At 40.1% G+C, this 25,710-nt stretch overlaps 1 protein-coding gene across 2 annotated transcripts in view; it reads left to right on the top strand.

The window, feature by feature from the left end:
• HTR4 (5-hydroxytryptamine receptor 4) overlaps positions 1 to 25,710 on the top strand; it is a 307,370-nt gene that overhangs the window by 276,923 nt on the left and 4,737 nt on the right. The window contains exons 9-11 of one of the 2 annotated variants that reach the window (XM_057538275.1): positions 2,216 to 2,369; positions 3,300 to 3,341; positions 5,985 to 6,553. In XM_057538275.1, coding sequence (XP_057394258.1) covers positions 2,216 to 2,369; positions 3,300 to 3,341; positions 5,985 to 6,553 — 765 coding nt within the window. The remainder of the gene's footprint in view (positions 1 to 2,215; positions 2,370 to 3,299; positions 3,342 to 5,984; positions 6,554 to 25,710) is intronic. The other variant, XM_057538279.1, reaches the window with a different exon arrangement.

Genomic DNA, 25,710 nt, shown 5'->3' with positions numbered 1-25,710 from the left:
TTAGTAAACCTCTGATGATTGTTAATACAGCCATTCAGAAAAACTTGCCACTGTGATATAATTTGCTTTTCTTATATAAGCAATGAGTGTGGAGAGAATTCCAGCTAATCATGGTTCTTTCCATTACTGAGTTACCTTTAGTTAGATTTGGCTACCATGTCAGTTTTATAGATAGAGAAAGTTAGTTCCTGAGTAATTCCCTCTCCCATTATTTGGTCTGTTGTTCTATACTCTGGTCCAGATCAGGATACCCTGTCTTGCTGGCCACAGGGAGCTCCCTGGTACAATGTGGTTAGCTACTCTTTGATGCCCTGTAGGGAAGGATATAATCCCCTTGCAGCGCCTGAGGCACTCTCTTCTCATGCTTTAACACTAGGCTCTCCTTCTCATTGCACCCTCTCTCCCAACTCATCCTACCACCACCTTTTCAAAGAATATAGCCATTGTTCTATTAGTTATGCTTTGAATTAAGAAAAGAAAGGAAGAGGTGGTAAAAGTTAACAAAGTGAACTGCATAAAATGAGGGGTATAAGGGGGTGGCTCATCATTAAATGGTGTAAAATCTTAAAGAATAGGCTTAGTCTCCAGGCTGTCTCTTTGCATTTTTTCTTTGGCTCTTCCAAAGACTAATGGCTGATAGAACTACCATGGTATTTTGCCTGTTGCCAGTTCAGTGAACTTCCTGGGCATGGAAGTAGTGATCTCCATGACTGGAACAACATACAAAGAGCAGTCTGGGAGTTAGAGACCAGATCATTGAGTTTGGCAAGTTGCACCTCTCTCTGGAGATACGAAGAAGGTTAGTACTGTAGGCAGAATCTGGGCTCAGGAAGCCGTGAGCAGAGAGTCCCATGAGAAGGATCAGACCCTGATAAATGGGGATGAGATGGTCTCTACCAGTAGGTAGAAAATGATGGAGCAGGAAATATTTGGAACTTGACATTCTTGGCATCAGAGAAACAGTTAAATGGTTCAGCCCAGAAGTAACACATGTCAATTCTGTTCATGACTCATAGGCCAAGTCACTCAGCCCCACTCAACCACAAGGAGGTCAGGAAGTGCATGTGCCCAAAAGGGGGAACTGGACATACCTAGCAAACAGCAGTAATGACTTCCACTTGTCAAAATGCAAACTCCAGATTCCTCCCTAACAGGCTCTAATTCAGGAGATCCTTGGAATCTGCATTTTAAGTAGGTCTCCTCAGGTTAGTCTGATGCAGGGCAGAAGGGCAGAATCTTTGGACCATAATTTAAAGAACACTGACTTAGGGCTTCCCTGGTGGCGCAGTGGTTGAGAATCTGCCTGCCAGTGCAGGGGACACGGGTTCGAGCCCTGGTCTGGGAAGATCCCACATGCTGCGGAGCAACTAGGCCCGTGAGCCACAATTACTGAGCCTGCGCGTCTGGAGCCTGTGCTCCGCAACAAGAGAGGCCGCGATAGTGAGAGGCCCGCGCACTGCGATGAAGAGTGGCCCCCACTTGCCACAACTAGAGAAAGCCCTCGCACAGAAACAAAGACCCAACACAGCCATAAATAAATAAATAAAAAATTAAAATAGCTTTAAAAAAAAAAAAGAATACTGACTTAGAGCATCACCTCAATATAGGTAGGTGATCAAGAGGATGGGGACAAGTTTGAGATACTGTTCTTAGAGCTCAGATATAGGGCCAACCCTGGGTCACCTCAAGTTGTTATCAAAGAGGACTGCATATGTCTAGACACTGAGGCCCAGAGAGGTGGACAGAAGCTCTTAAAATGCCCAGGCATGAGGGTAGTGTTGGATCCGTGCCTGAGACTGAGCAGACCCTCAGGTATATGTTGAGCTTCTCGATATTGGGAGAGGAAGAGGGATATGGGACCAATGCCTGGTTCTCATATGTATGATCTAAAGTTTATATTTATAATAGCAGAAACTCTTTGACCAATATGATATCTTATTGTACCATTGCTTTTTTCTTTCCTCTGTTCTTTTCCCACTTCTCTCTCCTTCTCCTTCCCTTCCTCTACTACCCACTCACCCCATTTGCCCCCATTATTTTCTCTTCCTTCCTTATTTTTATTCTCTACCTCCCCCTCTAATTTTCCTCTTTCCCAATATCTCCTCTTCTTATTGCCCTTCTCCATCCTTCTCCCCTCTTCTCTCTCATCAATTATGCTCCCTCCTTCTCCCTCTCATCCATCCTTTCCCTTGGCACCCCCCCATCCCCTCTCCAGGTATTATGCCATCTGCTGCCAGCCTTTGGTCTATAGGAACAAGATGACCCCTCTGCGCATCGCATTAATGCTGGGAGGCTGCTGGGTCATCCCCATGTTTATCTCTTTTCTCCCTATAATGCAAGGCTGGAATAACGTTGGCATAATTGATTTGGTAAGTACTCGTGCAGACCCCACTGGTTTACTGTCTGACTAACTTTGTTTGCTTGGGATTCTAAATAAACAATGTCAGGTTAGGTGGATATTCTAAGAAAGATCCTGATAGCGGTCTGAGTAACAACAATAACAACAAAAAAAGCAGGCTAACATTTTCAAAAGCTTACCATATGCCAGAAAGTACACTAAGCACATATAATCCTGACAGCATCCCTTTGGGAAAATTACAATACTTTTCCCCCATTTCACAGATGAGAAAACTCAGGGTCAAAAAAGTGAAGTAACATGCCCAGTGTCGCACAGCTATTGAATAGCAAAACAGGTGTTCAGAGCTTAGCAGACATACTCCAGAGCCTGAGGGAAGTGATGTGCCCCAAGAGGCCTTCATCTCATTTCATGCTGAGACCCTATGAGGCTTACAGTGACCCACAGAAAACCTGTCATGGAGGTGGGGGCTTCTGGAGAACGTATGGGCCAGGAGTCGAGAGAACTGGACCCTGAGCTCAGCTCCATCCCTGACCCACTTCCTAAAGGGCTGTGATGAGAAAATTCCTGGGTCCTCAGTGGGAACAGTGTCTTCCAGTGGTGCAGGAGAACAGCACATGGCACAGGTGCCAGGCGTCTGCCAAGCCCTGTCTAGATGCTCATGAAGAGTTTCCAGCTCTGACATACTATGTTTTTAGTATCAGACTTGTAATGAAGATCGAAAGCTATGGTCTGGATCCATTAGCAGGTATATATATTCCCTGAGGAAGTTGTCAGGCAGTCACTTTAAAATGGATCCCAGGACCGTGTTGTGGTAGGGAGGGGAATGGGGAGGAGAGATTGAGAGTGAGCTCTGGCCCAAGAGGACCAGTCAGAGTAGGAGCTGCCCCTTCCTCTCTCCATCCCATTCCTAGCCCCTAATCTTGCCTTATTCTTTGTCCAGGAAAGGATATCCAAACCAAGGCTGGGCCAGGATTTGCATGTGGTATGTCAGAACGAGAGTTCCTTGGGCTTCTGAAAGAAATGCTGGGCACAGAGGAGTGGAGAAGTGAAAGGGGATCTGTACAAGGGAGACTGTATGGATATTTTCTTAAATCCTATCCCTCTTCTTTCAAACTTTCATTTTTATCATTCTTGGGGGAAATGAAATTCAAATTTCCAATAACCAGTAGAATAATAATTATAATGGCCAACAAATGTTGAACACTTACTGTGTGCCTAGCCCCATGTTAATTTAATCATTATTATCTCTCTCAGGCCTCACAATAATGGTATATGTAAATCCTGTCATTGTCCTCAGGAAACTGAGGGTCAGAGAGGTTAAGTCACATTGGTAGGGAGTGGTGGTGACTATATCTAAGCCCAGGCTTACTGGACTCCAGAGTCTATGTTCTTATGTTTGTGCTAAACTTAATCCCTAATGGAGAAGCCTTTGGAAGCATAAGCTTCTGGGCATCAAAATTTGTAACAAGGGTACAGCACTCTTACCTTCTGCTGTAGAGTTTTCAAGGGGAATAGCCTAGGGAATTTTGTTCATTTGTGAGAGTGAGATAGAAGCATCCCCTGTTTACTTCATGTAACTGAATGGGGCATCTGCTTACTATTAACATGCCTAGTATTTGCTCCATGGTATTATAATTGCATTTCATATCTTTTTTACTCATTTTACATTGAACCTGCCTGGAGAGAAACTAGCATAACCCAGATGTTCATAACACATGTACAGTTGATCCTTGTTATTCATGGTAATTAGGGTCTATAAAGTTGCTGCAAATACTGAATTAGCAAATCATGAATCTTTGTTCCTAGGTGAAATATAGAGTTAGATTCCTGTGACTTAAGGCAAGTAATACTTAGATAAAAAGAGATTTTGTGATGATTAAAAATGTCAATAGGAGGATATACTACAACCTTACAATATATCAATACTATAGGACAGGATATTAAATGTGTACACAATGAATGAAATAGTGTGTTATGTATCAAAATATACATGATACATATCTCTATTCATGTGTATATTCACACTGCATGCATGCTGACCTCAGGAAGGGAAGAGTCATTGGGTTACACAGCTCTCTTCAGCCAAGGACTATTTCTAGAGAAGGCTGGTAACTAAGAGCTGTCAGCAGGCAGAGTTTATAGGTGGAAAAAAAAGTCTTTCAATTCTTAAGAGGGATCTAGTATGTCACAGTATCCAATACAAATGAGGTTTATGCCAGGAATTTAACACAATCAATGTAATTCACTGTATGAATAAAAGAAAGAAGGGAAAACCCACATGATCATCTCATTACTGCCAAAAATGCATTGACAAAATTCAATATGCAATCATAATTTTTTTCATGATGATGAATGTGTAAGTATACACAGAAATTTTATTTATTCTTTTTTTTTAACATCTTTATTGGAGTATAATTGCTTTACAATGGTGTGTTAGTTTCTGCTTTATACCAAAGTGAATCAGCTATACATATACATATATTCCCATATCTCCTCCCTCTTGCGTCTCCCTCCCACCCTCCCTATCCCACCCCTCTAGGTGGTCACAAAGCACTGAGCTGATCTCCCTGTGCTATGCGGCTGCTTCTCACTAGCTATCTATTTTACATTTGGTAGTATATATAAGTTCATCAAACTAAGAATAGAAGGGAACTTTCTCAAATAGAGCGCATTGACAAAAAACTTACAGCAAGTGCCATACTTAATAGTAAAATATTGAAAGCTCCTCTCCTGAAACTGGGACTGTAACAATGGTGTCCACTATTACCCCTTTTATTCAGTATTGTACTGTTGGTCTTATCAAGTTCAATATGCAAGGAAAATGGTATTAAGACTGGAAAGGAAGAAGTGAAATTGTCATTATTTGCAGATCACATGAGTATTCATGGAAAAAATTCAGAAGAATCTAAAGATGAAATATTAGTTACTAATTTAACAAAGTTCCTGGATACATAGCCAATATACAAAAAATTTTCACTGCGTTCTGTGTATTAGCAACAGACAATTAGGAATAAGAATTTTAATGTAGTACTATTTGCAATAGAATAAAAATAGAAATACTTAGGATTAATCTACCAAAAGATGTGTAAGACATTTACACAAAAATGTAAAATATTACTGAAATTCTAAAAGACTTAGGTAAAGGGAAAGAATTATCATGTTTATGAATTGGAAGACTTAACATTGAAAAAATGTTATTTTTCCTCAGTCATTCTATTCTAACTCCAATCAAAATTCTAAAAGATTTTTATGGAAGTTGATAAGCTGATTCTAAATTTTATATGGGAAATACTGAGATATAAGAATACCCAAAGCAGCCAAAAGTATATTCCTTTTCTGCCATCATGGTTCTATGTGCTATAGGCTTATTAGAAGAAAAAGAAAAGCTTTGCTGATAAACCTTCTTTTTTATTTCCTTTCCCTTCATCTTTTTCTTTTATTCATCCCTCCCTTTCCTTCACTATTCTTCTCCCCTTCCTTCTATTTTCCAAACCCTCCTTTTCTCTTCTTTTTTATCCTTTTCCTTTTCTTACAATTTTTCTCATTCCCCTCCTGCTTCTTCCTGTTCACTTTTTCCTTCCCTTTCCCCTTCCTTCCTCATTTCCTCTCTCCCTCTAACTCTCAGATAGAAAAAAGGAAGTTCAACAAGAACTCTAACTCTACGTACTGCATCTTCATGGTCAACAAGCCCTATGCCATCACCTGCTCTGTGGTGGCCTTCTACATCCCGTTTCTCCTCATGGTGCTGGCCTATTATCGCATCTATGTCACAGCTAAGGAGCATGCCCACCAGATCCAGATGTTACAACGGGCAGGAGCCCCCTCAGAGGGCAGGCCCCAGCCAGCAGACCAACATAGCACTCATCGCATGAGGACAGAGACCAAAGCAGCCAAGACCCTGTGCATCATCATGGGTTGCTTCTGCCTCTGCTGGGCTCCATTCTTTGTCACCAATATTGTGGATCCATTCGTAGACTACACTGTCCCTGGGCAGGTGTGGACCGCTTTCCTCTGGCTTGGCTACATCAATTCTGGGTTGAACCCCTTTCTCTACGCCTTCTTGAATAAGTCTTTTAGACGTGCCTTCCTCATCATCCTCTGCTGTGACGATGAACGCTACCGAAGACCTTCCATTCTGGGCCAGACTGTCCCCTGTTCAACCACAACCATTAATGGATCCACACATGTGCTAAGGTGAGTGCTTCAGGGCTTATTAGATTTTGCTCATTTGCAGGACTCAGAAGAGGTAACTTTCCAGTTTTCTGTTTCCAGATAGATTATTCTTGAAAACTTGTGCAGTACTTTCAAAGGTTAAAAAAAAAAATTCTGCCATCTGTTAATGGAATAGAGTAGTGGGTAAGGGCTCAGGCACTGGGGGCGAATGACCTACATTCAAATCCAACCTCCATAGTTATTTGATTTGGGGCAAGTCATTAAACCATTCTGAACCTTAAATTCATTAAAAAACATGAAAATCATAATCATGATTTCTACATCACGGACTTTTTTGAGGGTCAAATTAGCTAATATATGTAGAGCACATAGTACAGAGTCTGATACATAGTAAGAACTTAGTAAATATTATCTACTCCTACTTATAGGTAGTATTTTAGGGTAGTGATTAAAAGCATGGTAAAATAGTCTTTATTTTGACTCTCAGTGCCACTGCTAATCATTTGTATAATCCCTTTTGATTTTTATTTTCTTCAACTGTAAAAAATGGTAATAATAATGATACCCATCTTATAAGGCTTTGATGACAGGGATAATGTATTCATATAGGGCCTGATACATAGTAAGTGCTCATAATACTACTAATGTGAATAGTAGCATATAACCTGATACCTTAAGATGGCCATAAAATAACATGATAAACTAAAATAAATAGAATGATAAATACGCAATAGTAATACTATGTGATATATGATATATTGGAAGTATGGACAATGTAGAGTGGGGATATGAGTAGGAAAGAAGCTGATTTGGTTAAGGGAATCAGGGAAAACGTCACAGAACAGCATTTTATAAGAATTTGAGACTTGGAGGAGATGTCAAGGAAGGCATTCCAGACAGAGAGAACAGCATGAGGAAGGAAATGGAATATGAAAGAGTGTGGAAGGGTCAGGTGGTTTACCCAAGGTCACATAGGTTGACGGAGGTGGGAGTAACTTTGAAGTTCAGTGACTAGGCATGATGCCTCTTTCCAAACTGAGAATTTTCTTGCTACCCTGGCTTAGAGTTGTTCTCAGCTGTGGAAAGCTATGTGTGATAAATACATTCATCCTGTAGCAAAGATGAATTGTCAATGACAGTTTTTTCCTTTGCCCTGAGATGCACAGGAATTTCCAAAGAGCAGTTCCTTCTTTGAGACAAGCATTTAATTTCTCTGATGATGACAATATTTAGCTCTTCTGGCAGCTGAAAACTGGGGACTTTTCATCTGCATATGTAAGAAAAGAAGAAAAAAATAGGAATTGCTATGAAATATCAGTGCTCTGCCTCAGAGACTGCTCAGAAGCATGAATTCAATTTTCTGCTACCAGTGTGGGCAGACTTGTAACTAAAGCCTAGTATGATGTTGAGATTCCAGCTGGTGGAAAGGCCTCAAAGGATACTCCTATAGGCTGTCATTCTTTCTTAATTATTGTGCCTTCGTCAGTGTCATAGAAAGGATCCAACAGTAAAGTGTGTGTACAAGAACTTCTGTGCGGGTGCCAGCGAGTTTTTAGCTATTTAAGCTTAGCAGTTGCCTGAGTACAGGCTGCCAACTACTTACAGAGTATGCTCCAGCAGTGCATTTACTAAGTCAGTTGTTTAGAACTGGTGCCTTTTCCCGTAGAAACAGTCATAGAAAGAATTTAGGGTTTCTAGGGCATCCCAAGAAACCTATTTTACTAATACTATATTATTTTATCCCTGCTGCTTTTGGAAATCTGCAGCATGATTGTTAAGCAGAGATGGCAGTTTAGAGATGGCTTATGTGTATATTCTTCATACTTTATTCCTTACACTTATTTCTTCCTGAGGTCATGAGAAGTAAAGAAAGTTGGTCTGAGGTGTTTTTCTGTGGGGGTGAGGAATCTTATAAAAGTGGGGATGGCCTATACATAGAAGAGAAAAGTATTTGAAACTTGAATCCACTAGAGTGTAAGCCTTGCAAGGACAGGAATCCTGCCTGTTTTATTTCCTGCTACATAACAAATAACCCAATATGTTGCTTCATAGGTAAATTAACAAACCATAAAATTAATTCTCCAGATCAACTGTTTTAACTTAACACAATCTAAGGAAAATGTGTTTTTTTCTTAAAAGTCCCACAAGTAGGACATCAGCAAATTCACATGAGTTCATGAAATATAAAACCAAAACAATGAAAAGTAAAATCAGCTTTTATCCTGCTAATCCTACCCCTAGCCTCAGATACAAGAATTACCACTAGTCTGGAAATCTTTTCATTCATAAAAACATACAAATTCATAGATTTTTCTCCCTTCATTTTACATAAATAAAGCCGTTCTGTGTGTACCTTTCTGCACCTTGCTTTTTATCTGTTAACAATGTATTTTAGAGATCATCCCACCTCAGAACATATAAATCTAACTCATTCTATTTAACTGTTCCATAATCTTCTGTACTAAAAATACATATTAAATTTTATTTAATTATTTCCCATTAGCAGATATGTAGGTGTCTCCAATCTTTTGCTGTTACAAACTGTACTATTTTTAATGCCCTGGAACACATTTCTTTGTGCATATGCCATTATTTCTCTCAGATAACTACCAAAAGTGAAATCGCACTATTGACATGTATGTGCATTTAAAAATGTTATGCTTACCATGAAATTGACCTCCCAGAGCACCATAGTGCTTAGCATTTTCATCAGCAGGGTGTGAGAGTATCTGCTACTCCTTCCCCTCACCAACACTGGATACTATGCATCTTTTATTAATATACTAATTTAAAATATGCTCTTTTGTTTAATTTGCATTTCCCAGATGATTTGATAGATTGAACCTCTTTTAAATTAGTTATTGACTGCACCTTCATATGTTTGGTACTTTATCTGACAACTTTGTTCTATTTTTCTGATTAATTTCTGGATGTTCTTTATTATAGTCCAAATATTAATCCTTTGTTATATAATTTTCAAATACATCCTCCCGTCTTCTGCTTGGTTTTGAACTTTGGTTAACTTTTGTCTTACAGAAGTTTCAAATTTTGAAAAAACTATTCTTATTTGACCTCTTACAGTTGGCTCACTTCCTTCTTGAAAAATTTTCCACATTAATTTTCCTAAACACCATACTTGTCTGGTTTTCCTCCTAACTCACTAGCAACTCTTTCTTAGAATCCTTAACAGGTTCTTCCTTCTCTATCTGGCCTCTCAATGTTGGAGTTCTTCAGGGCTTGGTTCCTGATACTCTCCTCAAACTACATTCTCACTTGGTGTGATTTAACCATCCATAGCTTTAAATACAATTGTCATGCTGTCAGCTCTCTCTTTAATTAATATCTCCAGGTCATAGCTGCCCTCTAAACTCCAGACCACAAGATCCAATTTGCTTCCTTGACAACCCCAGCTATGTGCTTCTTTGGAATATCAAATTTCATGCATCCAAAACAGAATCCTTCTATATCTCGTACCCCAACCGCAAATTTCCTGAGTCTTCCCTATCTCCATAAGTAGAGCTATCATCTACCATGTTACTAAATCCAGGCACTTTTTTGTAGTTCTGATAGGAAACTAACATGTTAGAAGGCAGACTTAAAGATTTTAGAAAGGAGAACCAATCAGCCAATATTGGAAATATAGAGTTAAATTGAAATAAATGTAAAATTCAACCATAGGAGCAAAATATAAATCACAGAAATGTAAGATGATGCCTGAACAAGTTTATAGCTGCATATATAAAATTTGGAACTTGATAAGTGTGCCTTCAATTTCCTCATCCAAGGCATCTATTGACAAAGTACTGGGCAGGCCACCAGAGACCTCCTTCCATATTAATAATGATTATGATGCCTAACATAATTCCAGAAAAGACTGTGCCAGTTACTGTATTTAAGAACTCTGAATGCATCATTGCATTTAATTTTTACAACACTCAAAGAATTTGGTATTATAATTATCCTCATTTTAAAGATGAGAAAACCAAGGTTTAGAGAGAGTAAGTAACTGGCCCAAACTCACACAAGTAGTAAATGATGAAGCTGGAATTCAGATGTAGGTCTTTCTGATTCCAGAGTTCAGTCTGGTCCAGCCCACTTAGAGTTAGGAATAGGGTTACCACTTCTCATGTTTATCTTGACTATTTGGATAAATTTGGTGAAATATTTATCAGTCTGTCAACTCTACCATCCTGCTTATATTTCTCTATCTTGTCTGCAAACCGTGAAGATTAGTAACTTGTTCAAATCCAGGCATTTTTCAATCTCTTTTCTATAAAGGAACTAAGGTTAGATCAGATGGCCCTATTCTTAGTAATCTCAGATTGACTCCTGTCCCTGGGTACACGTTGACTATTCAAAGAAATAATCAATTTAATACTAGCTCACCTCAGGATAGAGACTAAACTCTACTATAGAAATCACCCTTTTCACATTTTTTCAATTGGATCATTTGTTCTTTTCTACTTCTTCTGAATGGCAGTGGCCTGTTTACAGTACTCTTTTTCATGGCATTTGTGCTGCTTTTGATTATAGAGTTCCTTATTTGACTGCTATAAGGCCAATTATTCCTTGAGGGTAGAAACTATGGCTTTCGTTTCTCCATGTACCAATTAGCCCCTCACACAGTATCTGCAAAATAGTATATAATCAAATGATCAGTACATTTTTGCTGATGAAATATCTTCATGATTATCTTCAGGTTTATGAAGGATTCACGTGCTCAAAATTGAAAATTATCTGGTTTTTTTTTTTTAATCTTCCCTGAGGCTCTAAAAAGTATAGAGGACTTAGTGTACAACCCAAGACTCACATTGAGGAAAGCCAGTTCATGGCAGCACTATGAGACTATGAACTTTTTTCTCTTAAAATCTTTTTGAGAGAAAGGAATTGTACTTTTCCAGGTTGAATTAAAAACAAGCTAGTCTGGCCTCAGTGGTTTAGAATAGTAAGTTTCCCATGCTTGGTCCTGTCCTCATAGCCCTTTGACTTACATGACATTTTATTATTAAGCAAGCAGTTGGGTAGCCAGTGAAATAAAATATGCTTTTGCAAGACATTTTTAGAGGACTTTGATCACTCAGATTGTACTAATTATACACAGTAGCAGAGATGTCTGCAGTTGTGTTCGGTTGTTTTCTGTTGGATAATTGTCTTCTTTGGGAATATCCAGCCCACAATCAAAATAGAAGTGAAGATACCATTTGGTTGGCTGATGAAATAGTTTGTCCTATAGATATGTACGTTACATAGTCTTTTTTTCTTTTTTTAAAAATTAATTAATTAATTAATTAATTTTTGGCTGCGTTGGGTCTTTGTTGCTATGCGCGGGCTTTCTCCAGTTGTGGCGAGCCGGGGCCATTCTTCACTGCGGTGCACAGGCTTGTCATTGCGGTGGCTTCTCTTGTTGCAGAGCGTGGGCTTTAGGCGCGTGGGCTTCAGTAGTTGTGGCACGCAGGCTCAGTAGTTGTGGCTCATGGGCTCTAGAGCGCAGGCTCAGTAGTTGCGGCACATGGGCTTAGTGGCTCCACGGCATGTGGGATCTTCCCGGACCAGGGCTCGAACCCGTGTCCCCTGCATTGGCAGGCGGATTCTTAACCACTGTGCCACCAGGGAAGTCCCGGATACATAGTCTTTTTAAAAAATAGCTTCCAAACATGAATTATTGTCATAAAAATGTTTCTAGGGGCTATTTTAATTTGTATGCACACATATATAAGAAAGAGGCATAATGCCAGCATGTGGACAGTGGATTCTAACAGGTTCATCCTGTGTATGAACTGATTCTTAGTGAATTTGGAGCCAGCGTCTCTCTCCTTGTCACATGTTTAACCTGATTCTATAACTATGTTTTCCTCATCTGCCAACGTCCCTCTTAGTCTCATAGAAGTTACTTTTGCCACTCTAGGAAACTCACATCAAACATAACAGCAGAGAAAGGAAGAAATATCCTAATGAGAAAACATTGGCTGCTTTCCTGCTCAAGTCAGGAATAAGACAAGGATGCCTTGTCATCTCTGCTGTTCAACATTGTGTGTACAAAATCCAAATGACGGAAGGAAGAAACATGATAATTTTATCCGATGTTAACCAGTAAAGTTTGGGAGAATATTCCTTTGGAAGCCTGGCCTCAGCTCAGTCATTCTTCAAGCCAAGTGATACTCCCCACTTGGGAGGCATAGTGTGAACATATAGACTGTGACCACACAGAGTCACGTGGGTGACAGGTGATAGGAATAAGCCATATTGATTTGATTTGGGGTTAAATAGGGATTTGATTCTGGAGTTCTTTGTTCATTGGATAAATGCCAAGGATTTTGCCAGTCTTGTTCACTGCTGTATCCTCTGAGCCTAGTAAAGTACCTGGAACATCATGAGACTTGACAAGGGAATGAAGGAATGCTTCTGTTCCTTCTCCCCTGGCCTAGTTTCTCTTCTATTTAGCTGTCTCTATGCTGATTAGCTCTGACGATTCATGGCAGAGTAGGGACTCGGGATGCTGACAGTAACTTTAGACAGAGATTTTTCTCTACGTGAAATCCACTGAGGATTCCAGTTTTGGCTTCTTGGGTAAATAATTCCTATCCTGCCTATCTCACTACCTCACTGTGAAAATCAAACAAGATAATAGATGTGCAATTGCTTTCCTAACTGCAAAGCTCTGTCCTCATGGGAGAGATAAGTATGTTGTAAGAGCAGACTATTTATAAGTTAGGTAGCACAAGCAGAGTTTACATGCAAAGTTTAGCTTTGTGGTTGGGTTTCTCTGCTCATGCCAGGCTTCAGTATCTTCCCTGGTTCTCCAAGTTTAGATCTTGCTCAAACTTAGGTCACTCACCTGATTCCTAAGAAGGCTGAACTTTCCTTCAAGCACTTCCCAAAGAACTTCTTACCTATCTAACTTGGCTCTTGGCTGTCATCCTCCATCCTCCACCCTCAATCCCCTGATGAAAAGGTTTTCCATTGACCTGGAGGTCTCTAGACCTGCCCTGTCCAATTGGGTAACCACTAGCCACATTCCAAGAGCTCAGTGGTTACATGTTGTAAGTGGCTACTGGACTAGACAGTACAAATGTAGACTATTTCATTTATCGTAAAAAGTTCCAATGGACAAAACAGCTCTAAAGCAATTTGAACCTTCTCTCTCGAAGGAAACAATGTATATTTTCCCTCATACTTATTAACTCCTGTTATCTACCAGAGCTTAATAATAAATAAACTGATTCTAGTGGATAGGCTATATTAAGTCTTTGACATTTCCATGCATAAGATTAGTATATTCAGATTTATATGTGGAATCAATAAAGAAAAATATGAAGATAGGGAAAAAGTGAAAGTGAGAAAGAGGCAAAGAGAATGAGGTTCCCCCAAAAAACAGTAGAAGGAAAAAAAATTCTTTCAGGTCATTATTGCCTCTTGTTATCAGAATTTATAACTGTATTCATGTCTTGTTTACTTCTTTATTATCTATCTCCCAGTCAGACTGTCAGTCCCTGAGGGCAGATAACATCCATTTTATTCCCAAAAGTTCCCCCAGGGTGTAGCACATTGCTCAGTTAATATGTTTGCTGAATGAATGAATGGATGCCCTTATCAGACCCTATCTGGACCCTATTGTTCACATGGACAGTGTATACTCAAATAAATTTTCACCATTTAAAAATTTTTTTTTGTTAATTCCTTAGCTGGAATAGTTTTTTGTTTGTTTTGTTTTTCCACTGTGTAGACACTTGCCAACTTTTAGTTTCACCCCATCAGAATTCCCCATTTAAATAAAGGTTTTCACATAGTAGATTGGAAGATTACCCATGGATGAGGAAATAATTTAGGTTTGATTTACTTTGGATCCTTAGAGGTTTCTGCTAATGTTGCAAAGCTGTTTGACATTTAAAAGCCATTTTTTGGCCTTTACCTTGAACTTTGGAGGCTACAATTGGATTCAACATTTGCCTCATTGTTTTGAGCCAAAGCAGACTTAATCTGGGTAAACCAAGGCTGGGTGAGCATGACCTTGCCTTCTGTCCCCCAGTCTTCCCCAGGGTTGGCTGCATAATTCGCAGCCCCAACGCAAAATGAAAATGTGGGGCCCCTGGTTCAAAGGGCAGGAACACATTTCTGTTAAAAGTATTAAGATGGAAAGCCTTTTTCTTTCCTCCTCAGTCTTTCTCTCAACTTGTCATATGTATTTTATTTGCTATTTACCTTTTCTCTAGTAGAAAAACAAAATGCAATTTTAAAGTATTAGCAGAAAATTTACCATCTGTCTTTATATTGTGCACTGACAGTTTTAAATGCAAAAATAAGAGCATTTAACTTGTATATGGAGTCACCAAAATTGTACAGATTACACAAATTGTATTTTGTAGTTCAGACATGCTTATGTATTTTATTTTTACCAGACAGTGCACAAAACTAACGCAACTGTTTTTATTTCACTTCTTGATACACACACATTCTACTAACATTCTCCCTTCAGCTTACTGAGGAGTAAAGAAGGACTGAAGAGAAAAGAACCATGATTTGCTCTATCATATCCTTTCTATCTATGTCAGTATTTTCAACATAAGTGCTTGGCTAATACAGGAAAGCAATGCATGTGGAAAAGACATGGTAGGGTTCCTTGATGGTTCCTTTTTCTTAGAAAATCACTGCCTTCTTTCTGCATCTGGCAAGTTCTGGTTCAAATGGAAAACACGGGCTCTCAGGGCCACCAGCCATCTGCTTACTCAGTCATAGATGTGTTAATAGGAAACATGAGTGCAGTGTTGTAGTGGACCCCTGATCTGTGGGACTTCAGCAAGACTCAGCAAATATAAGGTAAGCATGTTACAGAAGCTGCTGACAGAAAAATGATGGGAGAAAGGAAAATGCTTTAATATACATTATGTATTCACGTTGTGTTTGCTTTGAGTCTTAGTAACTCTTTATGTATGGTTGGTCTACCAGAATTCTGTGCTCACAGGGCATCACTAACGTGAGAGGCAGCAAGGAACTACGGTGTACACACATATTGCACGTGTCATCTCTGCTCACATGCATGCTTCATTGTCCCTCACAGTTCACAAGTTCAAAGATAAAGTTATTGAGAATTCCAGGATGAGGACAAGCAGAACATTACACCAAGCTCTGGGTTCCTGTGTGACTGCTTTGGTCACACAACCATGAAGCTGGCCCTGTCCTCAAGTCCTTCCCCAATCCCAACCTGAAGCAGCTCTCACAAAACATTGTTCTTGTTGAGATCACACCAGGAAAACAGTGAGAATAACATCAGAAGAGCTCCACTTGCCTCATCAGATACTCAGGGTTAGAAAAGTTAGTGCTGTTTGCAGAGTGTACTTGCAAAAGTTTGGTAACCAAGTGGCTTAAGCTGTCCTCCAGGATGCCCACTGCTGGACTAAAGTGCTGAGGCCTAAAGCATTATCCTTTCCACTGTCTCTGACTCAGAGGAAGGTGAACTTTGGTATGTAAACAAAGGGGCATCGGACCCAATGTAGCATAATGGCTATAGGGGCTGGAGTCTGTCACACCTGGATGTCAGTCCTGTCTGAGATCTGTCATTTACTATCTATATAATCTTTAGCATGTGACCAGACATCTCTAGACCTCTGTTTCCTCACCTGTAAAATGGGAATAATATTAGAACCCATCTCCTAGGGCTTTTGTTAAGGTTAAATATGATAACGTATGTGCAGAGCTGATCCCAGCTTCTGTTACACAGAAAGTACTCCATGCACGGAAGCTGCTGTAACTGTTGTTATTATAATTGTAGATATAACATTGTTCATATCTTGGTTAAAACAAACAACTTCTCCAGTTATTTTCTCAGCCTCCTGATAAGCATTTCTTAAGAAATGAATCAATAGAAATCTCTGTGTTCTAAACACTGCTCCTTAAACAAGGAACGCAGAGCTCCCTCTGTTAGAAGAAAAGCCAGAAATGAATGAAATGAAATTAATCACACTGTTTATAAATAATTGTTTAAACATGAGACAAGACTTGTTTCCTGGGTACATCATGCCCTGTGCTGAACAGTTGGGGCTGTTATTTTGAATATGCCTTCTGGCTTTTAAATTACCTGCAGGCATTTCTTTGATCCAACATAAAACATGCTAACTTGTCGAACAAGTTGGTTACAGTCTATGTGTATTTGTTTTCCCCCTTTGGCTCTGCAGGTGCTCTTGTTGCTAGGGTGTTAGGGTTCCATGTACCAGCCCTCTGAGTTTGGTGCCCACTGTGCATGTCACACTTCAGGGCAAACCCCAAACCACACCCAGCTCCAGTGGTGCTCAAGGTGATTTATCAGAGGTCAAGAATAGAGGCAGTGTGATGTGGGGCTCTGACCCTTGACCCTGGCTGCACACTAGAGTCACCTGGGAGCTCCTGGGTTCCACATGTAGAAATTCCATTTTAATTGGTCTGGTTGGGGACCAGAAATGCATATGTTTTAGGAGCTCTAATGTACAGCAGGATTGAGAACCATCAGTGTACCGGAAAGAGCAGGAAGCCTGTCTTCTAATTCCTTACTGATTGCTATCATTTCTCTCAGCACCAATAAAATGAGAAAGTTCGCATAGATAATGCTTCAAGTTTAGGTCTAGCTCCATGTCTTAAACTATTGAGATAGTCTGGATTTAAACTGGTAGTTCTCAATTGGGGACAGTTTTGTTTACCAGGGGACATTTAGCAAATGCCTGAAGGCATTTTTGGTTTTCACAACTGGTGGATGCTACTGGCATCCAGTGGACAGAGACCAGAGATGCTACTAAACATTCAAGAATGCATGGGACAACCCCCTGCCAGAGAATTGTCTGGTCCCAAATTTCAAACTAAATCTGCGGTTGAAAAACCCTGCTTTAAACCAATCCTCTGGGATTTGCAACAAAGAACCTCCTTACCTCTGCCAGGGGACAGCAGGAGAGGTCTTTGAACAATGCCAGGAGTTGTGTGTGCTTTTATCTGCCTTCTACAGTGCAGCCCCTGCATCCTTTGGCTCCTCTTAATCCACATCCACTCCCAAGACAAGACAAGGGGGAAAAAAAACCTGTAAAAGGCAATTATTTCTGAGAGGAAAGGCCCTGAATGTCCGTGGTTAGAGTGCCAGTAGTAATGTTGCAGATAAGCCCTTTCTCCGAGGCAGGCTCTGTGAGCTTGTTCCCTTACAGCATGCACTTGCCAGAGACACAGTCCTCCCGATTTAGTTGGAGCAGCTGTTCAGGAAGGAATCGCCTCCAAAGCACACTAAGAGACCTACTAGGAAACCATATCCCCATGTAAATGTGTGCTTAGTCCACACTGTAATGATACCTGACTCTGGTCCATAGAGGTGGTAAAGCTGCTTCTTATTCTGGGTGTCGACAAACTAGAGTGTCTCCAGGAGAGGATAAACATCATGATTTTCTTTGCAGAATTCATGACATGTGAAGAACAATGTAAGGAATGGGGGATGATGAGTTTAGGGCTCAAAGAAGATTCAGGTCATGAGCGTTGTTTTTAATATCTCTGAAGGCTGTTTTGGGAAAGAGGGATCTGATTTGTTCTGCATGGTCTCAAGGGAAAGAGGTAGGTACAAAGGATTGAAGTTTTAAGAATACATATTTCAGCACAAAATGGAACGGATCCTCTTACTAAGAGATGTTCCTAATAAAGTAGAAGGAGAAAACTGGATGATCACCAGTCACTTAGAAGTGTTGATGGACCATCAGTCACTGGAAGCATTGACTGATCATTTGTCAACATGGCCAAGGAAGGGGTGAGAGGTCAAAGGAGAGATTTTCAGACCCTTTCTTTGTGATTGTGTGAGTTACAGAACCACCAAGTCCTCCCACAGTGCAGTTAAACACAGGAGAGAGCAAAACCTACTTTAGCCAGTGTAGCACTTTGTTTGGTTGAAGCTGGAGACCTTCTGGAAAGGTTACCAGTGGGAAGAGATGTGCCAGAGGTGGTTTTGTCAATTGCAGGGACCATTCTCTTTTCCTTTATGATTCTTCTAGCAATCTGGCTAGTAGGAAATTTAGACACATCTAAGGAAGGAATCCATTCCTGGGTTCTATAGATGCCTGCTCAGTGGTTAAGCAGTTGATTTTATTTCTGAGATTCTGTTTGAGAAAAATGTTGTCATATCCACCTATCCAGATAAATTTCTGTTCTTTGAGGCTTTAGTATGAAAGGAATTGCTGTTTAAATATTTGTAAGGAGAAGGACTGAGATTAAAGAAACATCCCCTTAACCTGGTTTTCATGTTCTTCCTTTTTCACATGGGGACAGTTAAGACCTGAGCTTCTCTGATCTGAAGGTAGTAAGGCAGGGTCCCAATCTAGAGGAAATCAGAGTACTGATGAAGCAGTTTAGTGTTATGGCTAAAAGCATAGGACTTGGCATTTGATGGACCTCAGTCTGAATTCAGGTCCTGCCACTTTGAACCTGCGTGATCCTGGGCAAGTTACTTGACCTCTGGCTGCCTTGGTTTCTTCCTGTACAAAAGTGGAAGTAAAGGTGGCTCTTGCCTCATAGCACTGTTACGAGGCTGGTGTGAGATACTGTACATATAGAGCCTGGGATAAGTAACTTATTGATATATTGTGTTTTCCTTATCATAATCATCATCTTAGTAGGCAAAAAAGCAGGAACACTAGGTTGAGAAGACAAGGCTTCTTTTTCTGGAACACTGGTTCATTGTCAGAACTGGGTCTGAGGGGAAATGGTTTGGGGTCAAAATCACCATAATATCCTCCTCATAAGGTACAGGATAGTTCCTGAGCAACAAGTTCAGAAGGAGAAGGAAAATTACTTCAACTGCAAGGATAGGGGACCTGTGGGGAAGGGAGTGAGGCAGAAAGTTCTAGCTTCTGTGCTCCAAGAAATGCTGTGAAATCATCTCCAACCCTGGAGCAAGGAAACCTGGTGGATGGCTTCTGGTTATATAAACAAATATCTGAGTGTGCTCTGGGTTATATTCAACCAAAGAGCCAAGGACCTGCTTTTTACAAAGTGATTTCTGAATTATTTTCTCATTCTCATTTTTTACAAGATTCTTGGAAACATTTCACAGTTAGAATTGTTCTTGGAGAGCTTTTTGTTCTCTAAGAAATGGGTGAATCTATATTTTGATAAACCTGACAAACAAATATATTTGGTGCCTACTCATGTTCCTTTTATTCTTTTCAAACTTTTATTTCCTTTGCTGGCTGGTGTAATGGAATTTTTCTTCTATTTGTGAATTTTCATTGCCTGCTTAGAGTTTCTGACTTTGGGGAAAGGAGTGTGTTTGTGTGTGTGTGTGTGTGTGTGTGTGTGTGTGTGTATGATTGTCATGTATAATAACTAGTTGCCTACGAATAACTTGGTTTCCTGGTCCAGATGTCACCATCTTTATTATCATCATCTTAGCATCTACCATTTACTGAACACTGGCTTTATATGCCAGCCATTGCGCTAAGTGCATTACATGTGTCATCTCATGGAATCCTTAATATAATCCATGGAGCAGGTATTATTATCCCCATCTTACTGATGGGGAAATTGAGACTCAGAGAGGTTAAATAACTTGGCTAGTGTCCTATAGCTGGTGAGTGGTGGGCCAGGATTCTAACACATGTTCACCTAATTTCAGAGCCCTTGCTGTTAACCACTAAGCTATGCTCCTTGCTAGTTAATTAAAAACTCTTGAAATAATGCAGAACTTTTGATTCTTAGACATGGAAAGGGCTTCAGAAGTGATCTGGTCAAATATCCCAACCAATGCAGTGATCTCTTCTACAGCTTACCTAGTAGGTGGTTGTCTGTCTCTCCTCCCAATGAGGGGTAACTTATTATTATCCAAGGCAAGACATTGGCTGGGTTGCAAATTATAATTTTTTTGCCTCTGGTTTTCTTTTGGGACTATGTGTATAATATAGCCATAGAGAGAGAAGCTATTTCATGTGTATCGTTTAAGAGGATGTTAAGGCCATTCAGACATGTGGGATTTTAAACTGTAAATGCCAGCTGGATTGAGCTGTAATAGAATAGCCTTGAGCAATATAGTGTGACTTGCAGTGGGCAGATGGTGAAGGGCATATAAAGCCCTTCTTGCCTGACCCAGTCTGGTTTTCCAACTCATTTCCCTCAACTCTCCCCCGACCTAACTCCCTATGCAATAAGCATGCAAGATTGATCAGTTTTCCTTAGATAAATAGTGAATTCTCCAGCCTCTGGATTACTTCTGCTGTCCCAAATGCTCTTTCTCACTTTCCCTCCTGGCACAAGCCTACTCATTCCTTGAGGCACAGTTCCAATATGAGCTCTCTCAACTTTCCTGATCCCTACCCCCTGAATATTGGACCTAACCACTTTCTCCTCTGGGCTCTCACACCACCTGCTTCTCTTTTTCTTGGAGGCTCAGCTCATCCTGTGGGATCTTAAGTAATTTTATGCACTTAAAACACCCTCTGCTCACCTGGACAGCTTCTCGAGAGCAGGACATTTCCTACCTGCAGTGTCTAAGAGCCGAGGGTGCCTCTTCAGTGAAGGTGCACATTTAGTGAAGCTGGTACAATAAGACTCTGAGTTGGATTTGCCTGGTTCAGCTGGTGGCTCCACCTCTCCCTAGATGATCTGACTTGGGCAAGTTACTACGCCTCATTCCACACAACTTGAGCCTGTAAATAATAAAACCTATGTGATAGGATTGTTGTGAAAATTATATGAGATAATCCATGATTAGTTTAGCACAATCACTGACACATAATAAACGCTCAATTAATATTGGCTGATATTATCATGGATCCATACTTTTAAGGCATTTTCTCCTACATATTTTTAGGTTCTGTCATATCAGAATAGTTCAGCAGAAGAAGCAGGCAGACAGTCTGATCCCCCAGACTCAAAGTTCCAGTCTTTTATTTGTCCTTTAGGAACTGTGGTAGACAGTGGAAAAAGGCCTCACAAGGAAATTGGTTTGACCTTAATTATATGTGCACATTGAGAAATAGACGTGCATTCGGATTAGAATAAGCCATGCGTACTGACTTGATCTTGCACTTTGGCATGTTGAAACATGGACATATCTTGAGGCTGGTGATGGAATTAAAGAGCCCCTGAGAATATGTTTTGTCCAGAGCTAAGCATTCCAAACCGTGCAAATTTAGCTATCTGGGATTCTTTCTGCAAGCAGCACAAAATAATACAAAGATCCCGGAGTTCCCACCCTGAGGATGCATTGCTTTATGTCCTTGTCAAGACAGTGTGCTCCCTGCAATTAAGTTTTCTCATCTGATAGGGTTTTTTGTCATTTGCCTGCTATTTTCACAATTTTTACCCATATCAACATTCTGCCCATGCTATTATTTATTTACTATTTATCTTTAAATACATTTTTAATTTAAATAAATCTGTTTGTAAATGAAACTCTCTATTATGACCTTAAGTGAAAAATCATGTAGAGAAGATGATTTTAAAATTAAATACAATGAAAACAAAACAAATTATTATTTTTTGCATAACTTTTTTACTATTAAAATTTAATAATATTGTCTGCCAAAGGCTCTGAGTCAAAGGCCTGCTCTCCATTTTATTAGGTAGTAGAGAATTGTTAAAGCCAGAGTGGGGCCAAACTGAGTACGTCTCTTTAAAATGAGCAGAATGAGTGAAAGAAGTATTGGATCTCCTTACTGTGATTCAGATTGTTTAACGTTGTGCCTCTTTGTTTGGCATATCACCTGTGGAAAACATCCCATGTTTGGGAAATACTGGATCTTCCAGAGTCAATATTCTGTTCTGGTTGATAGTGATCTAAAGACAAATGAAGAAATTGGCCTAGGCCATCACCTTTTGAGCCATTGAATTTACTGATAAATTAGTACAAGTTTATGTGCTTACTGTTTGTAAACAGTTCAATTAGTTTTTATCAGCTAATTGTAACCAAGCATTCTATTTTTTCATCACATGAAAAGCACCTTAAAAAATATTGCTTTGTGCATCTCTTTACATTTTTTGCCACCTCGTTTTCAGGATTTATCACCAAGTCTATTCTCGTTTCATCATCAGTGTCATAAAAGCCAACAAATACCCCTTGTCCACTTTGCTAAAATGGACTCTTTGCATGCATGTCAATGCTTCCTTTCTGATCCCTTGTGCAGAATCGCTGAATGTCTCATACTGCTAGCTCTGGCCCTTCCCACTCACTTGTCCTTTCTCTTACTGCCCCCTGTCTCCAGTGCTAAGCTCTGCCTCAGGTGTGAGTAGAATAACTGGACATTCACCTCCTCAGGGAATCTTTACTCCCGTGTGCCTAAGAATTATGTGAGAGCACTTTTTAAAAATGCAGATTTATGCCCTCCCCACCCCACCCCTGCCCTCTCCCCACTCCCCACTCCCCACTCCCACCCTCTTGTCAGAGGTCTGATGTGGATCCTGGGAATCTGTATTTCATAAGTACCCAAGATAATTCTGATGCACATAGTCTCTGAACAATTTTGTGAAAGATGACTTAGCTAGTGATCTCTCTCATCTTTTCCTCTTTTTCCTTCTCCTCCTCCTCCTCCCTCTTCTTCTGGAACAAAGGGAATTGTAACTCTATTTCGTCAACCATTAATATTAAACTTCATCACAAAACCCTTCCCACTGTACAAATGATTTCCATGTTTCCCAACGGGCAGAATTCCTGATTTGGGAGGCAGAACACCTGATTTTATAGCACTAGATCCACTGTTACCCATCAATCAATCCATGCCCCTACATTGTACCTACTTTCCTTCCTTACAGGTTTGTGTTGAACATTAAATGTGGAAAATGATACAAAAATGCTTCATAAATTGTAGAGGATTTTACTAAAACTATTAAAACAAGAAACTGCATCTTAAGTCTGTAAAAATATCAGAGATTCTTTTTTAATGATGTTTTGCATCAGAAATTTTGAGCGGCTCTGCCAGTGTTTCTGATCAAGCATATGTTTAAGGAAGGACAGTTGTGGTCTCACTGCATTTTAAGTTGTGGCATCTCAGGCCCTCCCTATCCTATCCTAACCAGATACATTTAACAGCTTTGCAGTGTAACTTCACAGGTTCAGAAATTGAGGTCTTTCAGATTCTTTAATACAAATCCAAAAATTATCCTCCCTGTGTTTCCAGCGAAACCTCTTCCCTCCACACAGAACATAAAGTATCAGATACTAACAATAGAATATTAAAGCCAAATTTGAAGCAATTACCCACAGCTTTGGAGAACAGTCCCACACACAGCTGGTACCCAATCAGAAGGTCTGTATTTGTCACCCACCATCTCTACTCCTCATAGAACCAGAATGTCAGAGCTGCAAGGGATCTTATAGATAATCCTCCTTGTTTAAAGAACGGGGAAAATGAGGCACAGGAAAGGGACTAAGTCCTTAGCGGCATGCATGGATGGAGGCTAAAAAGGCATTGGAATCCAGGTTCCTGTCTTCTGGTTTATTGTTCACATTGCTGAGTTAGTAAGGTGGCCTTGCAGTTGAAAGTGAAAGGGGCTCACTGAGTGTTAAAGCTGTGCCTCCTGAGTGTGATTCATTGTATGGGTTGAGGTCTCTTGGGGTGCAGCATATTGCACCGTGACTTTGTATCCTGAATGAAGACCTAAAAGGCAGATGATATTAAATTGTTAACTGTGAACAATTAGATTAGTACAGGAGTGTAAACTGAGACTGACACAGGCCACAATCAGGACACAAGATCACCCTAGCATTATTCTCAAGTCTCCTTTCTCCCTACTTAAAGGGAGTTGGTTGTGAGTCCTCCTTGGAGTTAAGAGGCTGGGCCATTTTCCTTTATTCATGACTTCTCTCCTTGGCAAGGGCTATATTGATGTTGTCTGAATAAAAAGGAGTGGTACCAGGCACCCAATAGCAATTCTACAGAAATCTCAGTCTTTATTTGAATATTTGGAAGGATTATATGAGAGAACCAATACAACATTTTGGAAACACTTCTCAAAGAGCCTCCTCCATGCTCCCCAACTGCTCTGGAGCCTTCCACATACCCAACTCAATGCTTCACTTTAGCCCAGGTCTTCCTGCTTTGTCTTCCATCCTCTCTCCTCATTCTTCATTATGTTTATTCACTTAGCCCCTTCCTCTGCTCTCTCTACTTTCCTCCTGACTCTGCAGGTTCTTTTTCCTTTTCTACCTAGTCTCCCTGGTTCTGAATCACGGAAAATATATACGCCTCTTGGCAAAGATGTTCCTTTAGTGGGTAAGAGGGGTTAGCAGGAAAGAGTCCCATGTTAGTGTCCCAGTTACACTGTGTTTCAGTAAGAGGAGGATACACATTATACTGTAGGCTTCCCACGGGAAGGATATAATATACACCCACATACATATTCCTTTTACCCTGAGTCCATCATAGTGGGACAAGGAGATGCTAGAGACAGCAGAACCTGAACACTGAACTTAGCGGTGGTTCTCAAGATGATGAGTGACAGTGTATCAGGACAATTCAGAGCCCAGACTTTGGAATCAAAAATGACTGGAATGTAGGTCTGATTCTGCCATTTATTAACTGAGCAAATTTGGGCAAATTATTTAAACTGAAACTCAGTTTCCTTGTCTGTTAAATGGGTTTAAAATACATGAATTAATGCATATAACACACTTAGCCCAGTGCCTGGCACACAGGTGCTGCCCTAATGGGTGGTGGTTTTTATTGTTGCTAATAATGATAATAATAAGTATGATACAAAGGGAATTTGGCCAGTGAGAAATGAGAAACCCTTCCTTTCTCCCTCCCTCCCTCCCTCCCTCCCTCCCTCCCTCCCTCCCTTCCTTCCTTCCTTCCTTCCTTCTCTCCTTCCTTTCTTCCTTTCTGTTCATTCATTCTTTCTTTTAATAGATATGTTCAGTGAATAAAACATAAAAATGTGGGGCGTATGTAAAGACATTAGGCCACATCTTGAGTTTTCTAGAGAGCTTATACTTGAAGAATGGCATGTGGAAAATCTGGCAGAAGGAATGTATAACCAAAGATGAATCAAAAGGTATGTTTAGAGCAAGTAGAAAACCCAGAAATAGCTCTCATTATTTAGGGACGAAATCTTGCATATTCTGCTTTAGTAAGAATAATCTTGCAACTGGAAAGAAGAGAACATCACAGGGAAAAAGTTGCTGCCTGGGATTGACGGAAAACTTTTAACTGTCTCTGAGCCAAGATGTATTATTTCTCACGGGATTAAAGGAA

Source organism: Balaenoptera acutorostrata, chromosome 2, assembly GCF_949987535.1.
Source record: "Balaenoptera acutorostrata chromosome 2, mBalAcu1.1, whole genome shotgun sequence".
NCBI classification, from domain to species: Eukaryota; Metazoa; Chordata; class Mammalia; order Artiodactyla; family Balaenopteridae; genus Balaenoptera; species Balaenoptera acutorostrata.
The sequence above is the reverse complement of the archived record's forward strand: the minus strand, read 5'-3'. Positions and strand labels throughout refer to the sequence as shown.